This window comes from Aptenodytes patagonicus, chromosome 1 (assembly GCF_965638725.1).
Source record: "Aptenodytes patagonicus chromosome 1, bAptPat1.pri.cur, whole genome shotgun sequence".
NCBI classification, from domain to species: domain Eukaryota; kingdom Metazoa; phylum Chordata; class Aves; order Sphenisciformes; family Spheniscidae; genus Aptenodytes; species Aptenodytes patagonicus.
In genome coordinates, this window is record NC_134949.1 from 125,630,526 (window position 1) to 125,645,182 (window position 14,657).

Consider the following 14,657-nt stretch of genomic DNA (forward strand, 5'->3'; position numbering starts at 1 on the left):
GTCAACTTGTAAATCTAGTGCAGACACTTCATATCAGTAAATGCCCCTGCTCACTGCTATGCAAAAAAGAAAGGGTTCAGAACACCATGTAGAAGTACCATAAAAGACAAATACACTTGAAGATTTTCCACTGGTGCTCTAGTCTTCTTTTGAAGTGGAATTGAACACAATTTTGTTTGAGAGTACGGAGGCTTTCATTTGCGGAAAATGACAATTTTGAAGAACTTGCAAGTAAAAACCAAATTTTTAAAAATATTAATATGTTGACATTGCATATGATATATATGAAAATAATATATACTTTGAAATTTGTATTTCTAAGTTAAGATGTTTCCATTCAGAACGGGGATAACATTTCTGTTTACTTGTCCTGCTTTGGGATCAAATGTTGGTTTCTGTTGATATATACATTAAAGTTTTTTTGACAGTCCTACATAATACAGGAGTAATGACAGTAAAAATGGCACCTTAGAATTGAAATAATGACAGTAGGTGGACAAGACAGGTCATCAAGAAATGTTATTTATATTAAATATTACTGTAGAGCACTTAAAAGTATCGTTGTTATTTGCTTAGCAGAAACAAAGTATTTTTACTATTGGCAGTTACACCTACTGTGATGAAAATTATCTATAATGTGCTTTATTATTCTATATAATAAAGGATAACTTATCCAATGAGAGTCCTTTTGCCATTCTTGTGCCTTGACGAGATGTAGCAAAATGTACTCTTTTCTAAATTCTACAAGAATCTAAAAGAAACTGGTGATTCCTGCTGTGTATTATGAACTATTTCAACTGGCTCTGTTAATAGGTTTGGACAGAGATGCTTCTGGAGCTCTCACATTAATTAGAATGATCTCAGCATTCTAAATCACATAGTATCTGGTTCAGTCTGTAAATGTAACACGGGTAGTTTCCAGGCATGTATGTCAAGTACCAGAGAAACTCAACAGGTCGGGAGATCTGCTTTCTCATTAACCATTCGGATGTTATCTGAAGCATGTGTAAACCTTACGTTTCATGCTAAGAAAGCTAGAACACTCAACTTCTACTTCTCTAAATGTCCATTTCTTTAAGGTCAGCAGATCATCCTCCCTGACTACTGGTAATCTCAGCATGTACACAGCTGATCTGCAGTCTCCCCTGAGCTTCAGCAAGTCATACCAATCACATCCACCGCATACCAAGTCTTCCCTATGCCAGTGAGTGTCAAATGAAATGTTTACCTTGCTGTGATGCTTGGGAGATCTGCAACAGCACAGGTGTGATGAATAGCATAAAGAAGGGCAGACGTACCTATCACAGTAAACTATCTTTATTATGAAACTGCTCCCAAATCAGAGTATTTCTTACAACCGATGAAGAGATGCAAGATGAGGTGATCTTTAGAGCATTACGCAAAGCTAGTCCACTCCGTTGACTTACAGGTAAGACTTTCTAAAGTGCCTCTTTAAGAGGGTCTGTTGCAAAACTTGCTCATAATCCTAACACATACTTTCAGTGTGGAACTACCCTCAGCAACCGGGACCATGGGACCCATTGCTGAGTTAGCTAAGAATTCCACAAATTTTGGCTGTTTCGCCTTGCAGAGCTTTATGCAAACTTTTCCTTTATTTTTGACACTTATTCTTTTCAAAGGGTGCTACTTGCATGGCTTCTGCAATACCAGCTTGGAGCAGAAATGAGGCATTGGCTCCATTTCCTCACACATAAATATACTCCCCATCTTCCTTCAACATCCAGACAAATAAACCCCTGAATTTTTACAACAGGAGAGGAAACAATTTCCTTATGGCAATAGCAGCAGTTGGATTGCTATAGCCTATGATAGTGGAGACACCCCCTTCCCAAATATCTACCAATCCATCTTAGAAAAAAATTATTAGAGAAATAAGGAAGGAATATCAGCTGGTACGTGCTTCAAGTCCCACAGTGACAACCTCTTCTGTCGCAGCACGGACACAATTGGAAATGTTTCCAAAGCCAATAATATTAAAATACCCAAGTCTGTCTTCTCATCAAACCCAGGTCTACAGCAGAATGCAACAGCTTTAGGTGAGCAAAGGGGATGGAAATCAACATACCTTTTCCAAGCGTTTTGGCCTCAATGATCTCGCTGATGCGTCCTGGCCCCACTCCGTTCTGAGCAGTTAGAGTAAACTTGTACCAAGTGCCACATTTCAGTGTTTCTAAACGGTAGGACCTCTCACTGGGGCTAATGGGGAAACTACCCCACTGCTCACTGTTATCTTCCGAGTACTGCAAAATATAACCTGCAGGGAAAGCACAGATGGCAACGATAAGACAGACACAAACCACAAATTCTGCAGGTAATATGACAAGTCATTTTAAAGAACTAATCAAACTAGAAAAATCCTGTGCACAGGAAGACATACAGCTCTCCCCTGACTAAAAGATACCAGGCAATACAGTTTGCCTACCCTTACAACAGCTTAAATACCACTTTTATGATCGCTTCAAAGGGAAAAGAAAGGGATAGACATTTCTAAATACCCTTCAGTCAGCAACAAAGACCAGATGATGAACCTGGACCCTCAAAAATGAATGGTTAGGGATTACATGTCTGGAAAATCAGAGAGAGTAACTGTCATAACAGCTGAGGGTACGCTGGAAGAAAGTGATTAAATCTGTGATTAAACTACCACAAAGAGAAACTGCAATTTACTGAAAGCTGTTATCACGACGATAGTGCACATTAAGCACTGACAGCAATACGGATTGCTTTGGTTTTCTTTTTTTGTAGCCATTCATAATTATATACCAATCCTATCAACATACGATAATTTAGTAAGAAGTTGCAATTAACCTGAATTATATTACCTCGGATAGAACTGCCACCATTGTCTCCAGGTATCCAGGAGAGAGTGATAGAGGAAGATGTAGTTTTGGAAACAGTGAGTCTTGGCTGGTCTGGTGGAACTAGATGGGAAATAGTTAAAAATAGAAAATGGATTCAAATGATTAGACATGTTCTTAATCCCCTCTAACAGTCATTTATCAAATAACTGTTTTGAGTTGCAAAAAATGCAAATGATTTCTGTCAAAATGTCTGTTTAGCTGACATCCTCAGTTAAGACAAAAGCAGACAAGCTCTCATTTTTTATATTTAAATTTCTACACAATTTTGTCTTTCAGTTCTTAACCCTTGCTTTTCTCTGAATTTTGAGTATCTGTCCTGTCAGATCTAAATGACTTGTGAGCTACCCAACCATTATTTTTCATTTTTTTTCGTATCTGTTTTAGGGAGAAGCTGAATTTTTAGTGGTGGGAAACAGATGTCCACTTGCAAATGATGCCCTACTCATACATATGTTTGCAGGCTTTTATGGCAAAAGTAAAAAAAAAAGTGCATAACGAGTTTCTGCAAGTGTAACTGTGCGTGCTAACTAGGTAGTATAGGTAGATCTGTGATCAGAGGCAGATCCATACCTCTTCCAGATCATACCATCTGTTCACTGAGGCTATTGGTATAAAGAAGACATAACTCTATCAGCAAAGGCTGAACTAACCTGGAAACACTTCAGTTCTGCTGCTCCCCATAAACATTATGGCTGTGTCTAAACTGTGGGACATAAGAACCGCACGGTTCCCAGGACCAGCTCCTGACAGACTGCAGGGATAAGACAGAGGTCTCAACTCCCATCCTCTGCCCAGTGTCCAGTTTCCTTTGGAGGAAAATCCATCACGAAAGGGCAGAGAAGGAGCCATGCTATATCCCAACAAATCACCCAGGCTAGGGAGAACTGGGATTGAGAATTGGGACAGGGAATTGGGACTGGAAATGGGGCCAGGAACTGGGACAGTTTAGGCTCAGCCTAAGGGACCCCAAATTGCACCAATGTATAGTGGCTGGGCTTCCAGAGCTCAATGCTCAGGGGCAGAAATTGGTAAAGTAGCCAGCTTTCTCTTCACCTTGACAAATCTATCATGAGTCTATTGTATAAAAAATGTCCACTGAGCCAGTATGATCATATCCTAGTTATAGTCTGAAGAGCTCATCTTTGAGTTCTGCCTGAATCATGTAGCTAGTCCTTTTCTACAAGTCGGGTAACCAGAACCATGGCACAAAACCAGTAAGGCCATGGAAGATAGTGTTTGCTAAAATAGAGATGAATAGCAGGTGAAACTCCAAAGAGCTAGTTAAATTACAGCCCTGAAAGGTAAACTAACACTTCACCCAAGTGCTTTACAACTGCAATTCTAGGTTCAGAAACTGGAAGGGGGAGAAAGGGAAGTTGCTGTTTCAAATCCTTTGCGCTGCTCTGGTCATGCACAGCAGCACTGTGTCTGGCTTCTCTTACAGACTGTTTTCTGAACAAGTGTTACTAGAGGTTTCCAAGCTCCTCAGAAATGTAGACAAACTGAGTTTTACTGCCTGAAGAACAAGGAGTGAGGTACGGACAGTGTCCATCGTAGGAAAGGATCCAAGAAGCAGTGGCAGATCTGGGATGGAAAGCCAGGGAGGAGAGATGCCGGGGCAGTCACACCTTCTCTGGTCACTGCCGCTGCAAGAGTGGGAAGGGAGTGGTGGTGTCAGTGACCGCTGCTGGCAGGAGCTGCCATTACCCTGCCATAGTTACTGCCTGACAGACACCAGCCCACAAGCAAGGCAGGCCAGAGGTCACAAATGCTGTCGTTTCCAGCAGTCTACTGCCAAAGGACATTGTCTGCTTTGCCTATGTTTAAGGGGTAGCTCTACCTGCAGAGTGAAACTGCAGGACAAGCTCCCCATTGCAGTTCACGTTCAAGTCATCACATCGCAAAATAACGAGTGCTGATGGTGGAAGCTGCTGGTTTACAGCTACAGACTAGTCAAAGAGAACTTGATTTTACTGCCCTCACAGGGCTAAACAGCACTGAAGAAAACAAAAAAGACAGTTTATATTCTAAAGGAAAATTCCCTACGTGAGATGGATTTGTTCCATTATTCTAACTGACTTGGCTGAATCCATGGAGAGAGACTGCACACACTACACTGTGAAAGATTTATTGTAAAACCTTTCATCACAGCTTCACCCTACCTACAAAAGATGGTGGTCCCACATATTAAATGCCAGTCTTTCTCTGTCTCTCGGGGAAGCAATATTGATTTGCTTTTAGTTACTGCAGTTCAATAACAGCAAGGATATGCAATTACGAAAGTACTTAGTGAAATATAAATATGAGGTTTTCATTTGGTAGTGTTTTCTCTCCCTACTTCCTGTTGTGGTCATGCTTCAAACATTACAGAAGAGCATCCCTAGGCTCTGTTGGATTGTAGGTAAGTTAATATACACTATGGCATTTCTTTCAACGTTCAGTGGACTGGTTTATGCAGAGAGAGTTGCATTGAGGTTGAGACAATTTCTTTCTGTGTTCTCTTATGTTTGCACTAGAAATTTAGGTTGCATATCAGGGGACAGGAGAGTGACTGGCCGCAGCATGGCCCACATTCCCAACTCGGTTATTTGCTTCCCTCCGGTACAACAATTTGCAGCCAGTTGAAGCACTTTTAGTATCTGCTCTACTGTAAGTGAGCAAGGAAATCTCCTGGGTAGTGAATTCTTGGTATGTGAATATACATGCTCTGTTCCACATTACTGTTAATGTGTATTCCTATATTGTCATTTTTTTTACATATATCAACACCATAATGGATACATTATATACATTTCAACATGCATATAAAAAGTAGCTGGTAATACGTGCTAGTTGAAGTTGTACTGATGTTTCATTTTAAATGCTTCCTCATATTCACCATTTTACCATCAGTAAAATTCTGCTCTTGCATAATGAAGTTCTTGTCCAAGGTCTCAGTACAGAGGCAAATTTCTGTTGATAGGTTTTCAGAAGCTAAAGAAAAAGCCTTCAGCTCTTTCTGAATTTTGCAATATTTAAATGATACGTGTAATATTTGTGAGGAGAAGGCATAAGTTGATGTTTTCTGTGTGAAGATCTAGAAAATAACTGAATGCAAACACTCAGTTATCAACCCTACAAAAGCTTATGTACAGAATTAACTGCAAGTGTGTGAAACATTCTACCAAAAGCAAAACATTTACTATATCATAAAATGCTGATGGCTGAGTCAGAATGACCTGCATAATATTTTATTTATTCATTTGGAAGAAGGAAATTTGTATTAATACACATTAATACTAATATTTTATTACATATACCTGCAAACAGACATACTTATGCATTATCACATGGCAGTTAATAGCTGTGATAACAACTATGAGATAGATCCAATAGTCTTACCTTGTACCTGCAAATTCAAAATTATTTCATCTGATCCCCAGTTGTTACTGGCCACGCAGCTGTAGTATCCGGAGTCTTCTGCTTTCACAGTACGGATGACAAAGCTGCCATTGCTAAAGATGCTTCTTCGCCCATCAATCATCACTAGACTGGGCGTCCCGTTACTACCTCACAGGAAACAAAGTGCATACATTAAAGAAGTTACAATCAAAATTACTCAGAATTGGATTTTTTTTTGAACCAACTAAGAATGGAAAGAAAGAAAAAGGGTGTGTGTGTCTTCTTTAATAAAGACAGCAAAGGAATATTTTCTGTTGGGAAATGCCTGACATTTGCTTAAAGAACACACATATCCTGGCCCCAATTTGAGTGAAAATGGAAACTCACTTCTTCCTTAACTATCTGCTATTTCATAAAAGTGCCAAAATAAGAGTAAAAGGCAGTTCTTGGATACAAAGTCCATCCTTATAAAATAATAGCTATTTGTATCAATGCACAAGATGGTTTCATAGCACTGCAGTATCACTGCTTATGCAGTGTTGGATGAAAATTATTGTCCATGTGTATTTTCAAGTGACTCTGTCAAACTATGAAACTAAAGATCAAAACAGGATAATGGAAAACAAGATATGTGCAGGACAGGTACACTGCACTCCATAGCACGATTAAATGCATCAGACATTTTGCTTTCTCAGATTAAACTTTTCTGTGTGCCTGAAGTTAAAACAGAAAAGACTCCTAGGTTTGACGTTTTGAATGTTTACCTTTACCCCTTCTTCGTAACTTTTCCTCCCTTTTGATAGCTTCTAATCACCACAGCCAATTAGGTTTAGTTCAAGGAATTTCTGAACTCCTCATCTATTGTGACTGTGTGCAGTCCCTGCAAATGATTCTTCTTCTTCCTGATACGGTCAGTCAGGATCACCCACATCACAACCCTCAGGATTTTAAGCAAATGGGCTTTATTTGAGCTATACATTTAGTTGCTGGTTACCTATCTTTCATCCATTTGACTGTCGGAGCTGGGTCTCCAACGGCTTTGCAAGGGAGGACAATGTCCTTCATCCAGGGAGTTGTCACCGTGCCGCTGAATGTCAAAATCCTGGCAGGAGCTGAGCAAGAGAGAGCAAGAAAGACTGAAATGAGGTGTTCATTCATACAGTCCTCGGAAGGGAAACACAGACATCCAGAGTTAAATGGGGAAAACCAAGCCAATCTGTTTCAAGCTGTGCTTTTAGGAAACTAATTTCTTTTAACTCATATCAGCTATTTATTCAAGCACAAGTATTATAGTTTTAGTATCTAGAAGACAAGTAACTGGAAGAAAGATGAGGCAGGGGACTGGAAGAGTCACTGTGGAGAAAAAGAGCAAAATCATCTTTACTGATTTTTATATATTTCATAGTAGAAATTATGGATTAAAATTATGTCCAAGGGATGCTTCTCTTCAAACTTCCAGCAGGAAGTGTCCACAGTGGACAGGTATCTTACAAAAGCTAAATTATTGATACATCACTGTTACAACAGCTATGGTATTAAGCAAAATAAACCTTCATGTATGAATGTGTGAGTACATTGCAAAGAGACTATCTGAAATCCACAAATATGAACAAACTCTTAAGTCAATTTAACTTGTGTCAGCTCTCATATCACCTAAATATATCAACAAAAATATCACTGCTGTAGTTTCAGTGTATAATATACAGGAACACTAGGGTTGTGTTAAAGTTTTATTGTATGTTATTACTCAAGAATGACCCTTGATAGAAATAGACTTCTTGTTGGCCTCTAAACATACATTTCAAAGGCACATCTGAATACAGATACCATAAATACTGTATTTTTAATTCTGATCTACTTCAGTCATGAACACTGATTAGAACTTATACTTAATAATCCATTTTGTACCAATTAGAAAAACATGAAAGTGAGAGCCAGCATCAAATATAACCGGGACATTTCATCTCAATGGGTTTTTATCCTCTACAAATAATATCTGTTTCAAAAAAATCATGCATAAAAGAACAGGCCTTGAAGAGTTAAGGGAAATTACTTGAGTAGGCTGCGGTGGGACTTGAGATATTAATAAAAAAAAAGTTTTCATAGATTGTACGATCAGTTTGGACTGTGTTGCCTATGTTCTCTTCAAGCGTTGTGGAAGACTAAGCTTCTTGAGAGATTTTTCTCTGGTCAAAATTTTAACTGAAAACATAAGAAGTTTTAAAGATTTAGGGTAATGAACAAAGTCAAGGTTCGGTAACGGGACGACACTACTTTCCTAACAGCCAAGCATCGACATGTCCTGTTCTGGCTAAACAGCAGCTGAAGACCCCAGCTCCTTCCTTCTGGCAGCTCTGATGGTTAGCCCCGGCAGGAGGGTGCTGCAGCGTGTGCTGCCCTGAGGAGGTGGTACACCAGAATGATGCAAAGACACTGGTCAGACAGTAAGTCTAATGATACAGCCTCGTTTTCCCCTGTGACACTCCTAAGGCCATATCTTCCAGAAGAGATTTACACAGGCCTATACTGCCACAAGCCATGAACTAATTAACCAAGCTGACTGAAACAGAAAAATTCTCCGTCTACCCAGAGACATGGTGTGAAATGCTGACTCCACTGAAGTTAGTGTTAGAAGGCTCATTTGTCTTCAGTGGTGCCAGGTTTTTGTTGCAGGAGATGCCTAATGGTACTCATGCCATCTTTAAAAAGCAGCAGGAGATGCTGTCAGCTGTGACTATCTACAAAACACATCTGTAAGCATCTGGACTGCTCCTAGTAGCTGCAGTGCATTTTGAGCAACAGTGGTTAGCAACTTGAATTCCTGTTCCATGCAAAATTCCCTCTGTAACATGAAGCCTGAAAACTCATTTAAAATGAGCTATCAATCCTTTTCTCCCTGGCTTTCCTACATCTCCAGTGTTTCTCGAAATATCCAGCTATTTCCAACTGCTGCCAGTTACTTTAGGACAAAGCATGTGTAATGCAGGAATCCTGCTGAAGCTTTCAGCAAGACACAGCTCCACTGTTACCAAACTTTTTGTGATGTCCCTTTATTCTTAATAGTTATTTCAACACTGAATTCTTCTTTAAGTCATAGGTTGGATACCAGATCTCCAGAGCACAACATTTATGTTGTAGCTCCTGTGTGTCCCATTTTACAGTGATGTGCAGAAGTAACACAAACTTCACAGAAGCATAAGCCAGTGGTAAAATCACAGACCGTAACTCAGAAGTGCACATTACAAAAGCATACCACACTGTTTCTGTGAAAGTACCGACAGCTTCCTATGCATATCTTATTCCTTTCATGTACTGAGTGCTTTTAAAAGAGATGGTAAAACAGTACGAAAATTCTTAACTCCAATATTCTTTATAGCTTAACTTCTGATAATGATCTGAGACTGCTAACAGGTATACAAACAAAAGAAAACTAGAAACAAAATAAATGCCCAGGGAAATTAATCTGAAAGCAATGTTTGAAATGCTAACAGGCATTCATGAGGTTAAAATACCTTGAGTCTCACAGACCTCTCCCTTTTGAACCAAGGGAGCTTTACTCAGCACGTAGGCAATCAGCTGCAGGGCTTACCTCTTTGTTATCGAAGCTACCCACATGCTTACCGACTACCCACCAGCCTTACATTAGATGGCATGTCACTGGATTAGGACTGTGTTTGTTCCTATTTTTTGCAAATTACCCAACCATTAATTGAAGATAAAGAGGTGCCTTCACAGAACAGTGCACGCTCTTATGCTAATGCGTTTTTCTGCGTGTGTGTTTGTTTAAATTATGAATCCTATTACCTACACTTGCTGTCATAGAATAAGAAACGGGCAGAAATTCTTTGCAAGAGGCTGTAACACACTTTTTTTTTTTTCTCTAGAGGACACAGCTGAATTTTAAAGGCAAACTGTACAGGGAAACTGAACAAGAGCTATGACAGTTCACTGCAGCTCAGCTTAATCCAAATACAAGAGCCATCAGTGAATACCATGGGTCAGGAGTTTCTTTCATTTACTTTCTCTCAGAATAATATCCTGTGTATTCCAGTGTGATGAACCATTAAAGAAACAGACCAATGGGGGGTGTGTAGTATCATGTCAGCCCCACATGTTGTTTAAAAATATTAAACACACAAAGCAACATAGACTAGGAGGCAAACCTGTGCAACATTAATGCTCAGGTAGTCTACAAGAACAGGGGAAACTCAACATTAAAGTCAGAGAGTTCTCCCCAGACAATCAGATTGCCATGGGTCTAGATCTGTTATCGTCATGTTGCTGGCAAATGCCATTCTCCATTAGTCATGGTCAGGAAATAAAAGGAACAAGGTGCATGCAAGGTTTTCTGTCTTTTAGATGTATTTGATAGGCTAAACCCACAACTTTCAAGTCAGCAATGAAGTGTAATTTGGGGAGGGGGGCATGGCCTGCTTACGTGGAGATTGAACTTTGACTGCCGTGATTATTTTCAATTTGTTGGGGGTTTTTTGCTTATTTTTGTCAGTTAATTACAGAGAATAGCAATCTGTTCTGAGAAACGGAGACGCTAAAGAAGGAAATGTTAACTTGAATTAAGTTTTCATTTAAATTGGACTATCTATTTCACATCAAACCCCTATCTAGACATTCTCATTGTTCTCAAAGGTGTTCTTAAGGGTGTTATATTTAAGTTGACATAATTCAATTCAAAGTTAACTCTCATCAGCTGTCATGATGGTATCATTATGTGGACAGTTACTGTGAAATAAGTGGAGAAAAAAAAGAAGCAAACAACTTCACAATAATGGCCCGTAGGATTTTCTTGCACTGGGGACTTGTGGCAAAATTAGGTTATAACTGCTTCTAACCCTGTGATGTGTTACTTGCTTCAGACGTACTGGGGGTAGAAAGGTCTTCAAGGCTATTAACTCTGCCCATCCTTCTTCATGTGTGTGTCCACTGCCCTTATCACTGATCACCACTTTCTCCCAGCTCTCTAAAAGGCCCAGTGATGCATTCATACAGGAAATCTGGTACATGATACAATATTTTTTAACCTGGCTACATCCAAAGTTCATAAAATTGCTACATATCAGTATTCCTAGCGTCTATCACAACCTCCACAAATGGATTATTCATCACTTTTTCAGTCCTAAGTGCATGTAAGAGAGGCTTGTCCTGAGCACCATCTAATGCAGACTTTATATTGGAGTATCACTACTAGCTCTGACATTGACTGGATGCATTCTAAAATAAAATATTGTTCACACTGACTTGTCTGTATTGAAGTAATTAATTATTTTTCTATAAAGTCCCCTTGTCTTTTCATATAAGCTATTTTTAAGTTCACTTATTTGGCATCATGCATCATATTAAATAAGCTTTGGAGGAGCAGAATTAATTCCAGTTTCTGGTAAGCTTGTTCAGTTTAGGTACATGTGGGTCAGTTTGTAACTTCCCTATTTTTGACAAACTGAGAGCAATTGCATACTACCTTTCCTCATAACTAGAGGTTATGCATCTTCGTACCTGCAAACTCTGCATTGTTCTGTGTTCATCTTGTCTGAACATTTCCCACTTTTTTAAATGCATAGGAGATGGAGAAAGAGAACTTCTAGTGTATTATGTGCAGGGATACCTGCACAGTCCTGGGTTTGCCTACATCTTCAACCTATTAGTATTGTACCATATTGTTATCTAACTGGTTTTGCTCTTATTCAAGCATCAATGTTCATGTTTTATTTTTGTTTCCTTTTTTGTTTTTTTTTTTTTTTCATCACCACACATTCATTACCTACAGGTAACAGCTGGCCTAAAAGGACGACCACACTGAAACCTTTGCCCTGTTTCCCTGAGGTGTTTTTCACGACCTTCCTTTACAGATAACCTTTACACTCCTCATCCACCATTTAAGATCTCAACTTTGGCCTCACAGATGTTCAAAATGCAGTACGCAGTTATCCTACAAGAAATTCAACAATGGAAAAGCTCCAGACTTTTCAGATCCTTCAGACTTTTCGTAGCCTTTCAGTCATCCTTCAGGTCACTCCTCTAACACTGTGTAGCTACTAAGGGAACAATTCTGAAAGACTGTACAAAAAATGGCAGAAAGAAGCAGAAAGTAAAGGTCACTTCTCAGCTGACAGAAAAAAACTGTAAGCAATGGTATGGGGAGCAAACATTTCCCTGCTTGTTCCAACTTAGGCCTCTCTGCCTTGCTAAACCCTCCCCACATTTACACTGTTAAATCTCCCATTGTGATCTACAGTAGTAATATAGTAGTTACTACAGGTTTCTCACAGTAATGTTGAAAAACATCCATCTCATATGATAAAAAATTTAGCCTAGAGAAGGGACAAGGAAAAGACATGCAAGTTCCCGTCACAAGCCTGAGGAACACTGTTTGCAACTTCTATGTATTAGGAAGCTATGTCATGTGTTGAAATAGTATCCTCCAAACACCATCACTGCCACCCATGACAATAGCTCTGATAGTTAATCTGCCATCATCAAACTGGTTATCTACCAACTAGTAGGTAGGAACAGCAAGCTTCCCTATGGTGATAGCATATGCTCTTCCATGAAGAAAGTGCTTTCATGTTGGTGGCATTTGGCTGAAATTCTGCAAAGCTTTTTTAGAAAGTATCTCTCATCATAAAGCCCTGGACACTTTATTTTACATAACTACATCATTAGCCACATGACTGGAGAATTAGCAGGCTTGTAAAACTGTAAAATCAATTAAATGCATCTACCTTTGCAATTCTAGGGACCTGTGCAATACACTGTTCATATTGGCACATTCTGTGATGTTACCAATTTAAGTGGAAAAAAAAAAATCAGTCTGAAGACCCCATGTAAAGATTAAGTACTGATGGGACTCTTCTCACCTTGCTGTCTAAAACGTTAGGTCTCTATTTCCAAGCTAAGATGCTATAGTGTTGAAAGCATCACGTCTCACAGTACAGGTAAGGCAGAATTCATGGGCCCAAGCAATATCTTTTAATAGAACAACTAATACAGCTGGGAAAAAATATGTAGGATTTGAGGCACATTATCCCTTCTTCATATCTGAAATAGAAGCAGCAAACTTCAAAGCTAATGCAAGTTGAGAACAATTGTTCAGAGTTTAGATATGTTAATCAAACCATTTTATACAGAAGATGGTACTTGTGGAGTACACAGGAGATATTAGAAAGGAGAAGATAAAGAAGTTATCTTGTATGGCAAGAAAAAAGAGAGACACACATTCAGAAGGGCAGGGGGATCATATGCAAACCCTCTGTACCCAACAAAGGAAGATAAAAATTGCTCCAAAAAGCAATTGATTTCCTTCTAAGGTGGGTGGTATGAATTACTCCCTAGAGGAGCATGCCATTCTCTCTCTGCTGACTACAGCAAAAGCTTGGGCAATTACCTGAGAGTTGTCACCTAACTTTTGGAGAGAACTGAAGTTACTCCTGACAAATCCCACTCTCAGTAAGCAATGAGGCATAAAGAAGCCATGTGCCAATTATAACAGTAATTAGCATTGTAAAGTTCTGGATTGCTTTAAAAAGCACTGTCACCGTACCTTTAGCTAGCGGTTCCACAGTGATAATCTCGCTGCTGTTGCCTCTTCCCGCAGCAGTCACTGCTACCACCCAGACGCTGTACTGGCGATTCCGGCTCAGGTTAGGGATTCTGTAGGAAAATGAGTCGGGAGAGGCTTCAAACTCGCTGATTACCTGTGGTGGGAGAGACAAATGTTTCCAGACTAAAATAAACAGTATTTGGAGAAAGTCTGCTAAGTTGAGTGCTACAAAGCCTGTTACTTCAGGGTACTTTGAATGAGTATCAGTTGCTCCAAACAGATGGCAGATGGCAATAAACAGAGCAGACACAATAACCTGTTGCAATCAATTTATTTTCTGTGAATTTGGGCCTATATTTTGTTTACAAATTGTTTTTATTCAGATTAGAGCTTTCATGCATCTGTTTATTTTTACAGGGTTGGAATAACAATTTAAGTGAACATATTTGACAAATTTTTGCCATCAACAGTTCTGACAAACCAATTTTGTTTTACACAAGACTTTCCCAGCAGAGGTTTCAGTCCTGCACCTGCTGTGAAATCTGGAGTTCACTACTTGAGATGTGTCTTTGGTCACCTAGAACCATTGTGCTGGTGTTCCTTATCCCTGGGTTTGGTGGCTTATTCCTTCAGTCATGGAGTGAATCAAGAAATAAAACTGTATTTTGTAATAGACTGTTCAAACTTCCCCTAATTCTAGTTTTGTTTAATCACAAAATTACTTCCATTCAAAGATTCCCAGCAGAAGGTCATCTCAGCTATTTAGCCACATTAGGAGGGAAAGACAAGCACTGGAAGAAATGCCAGTTCAGTCTATTCTTGCACTGTCACTCAAGTGC

The 14,657-nt window shown here is 39.3% G+C and overlaps 1 protein-coding gene across 2 annotated transcripts in view; it reads right to left on the bottom strand.

The window, feature by feature from the left end:
- Positions 1-14,657, bottom strand: part of DSCAM (DS cell adhesion molecule) — a 411,800-nt gene that overhangs the window by 51,635 nt on the left and 345,508 nt on the right. For both annotated transcript variants that reach the window (XM_076354240.1, XM_076354249.1), the window contains 5 exons: positions 13,819-13,972; positions 7,258-7,375; positions 6,264-6,427; positions 2,844-2,942; positions 2,087-2,275 (listed from right to left, as the gene is read on the bottom strand). In XM_076354240.1, the coding sequence (XP_076210355.1) occupies positions 2,087-2,275; positions 2,844-2,942; positions 6,264-6,427; positions 7,258-7,375; positions 13,819-13,972 (724 nt within the window). The remainder of the gene's footprint in view (positions 1-2,086; positions 2,276-2,843; positions 2,943-6,263; positions 6,428-7,257; positions 7,376-13,818; positions 13,973-14,657) is intronic.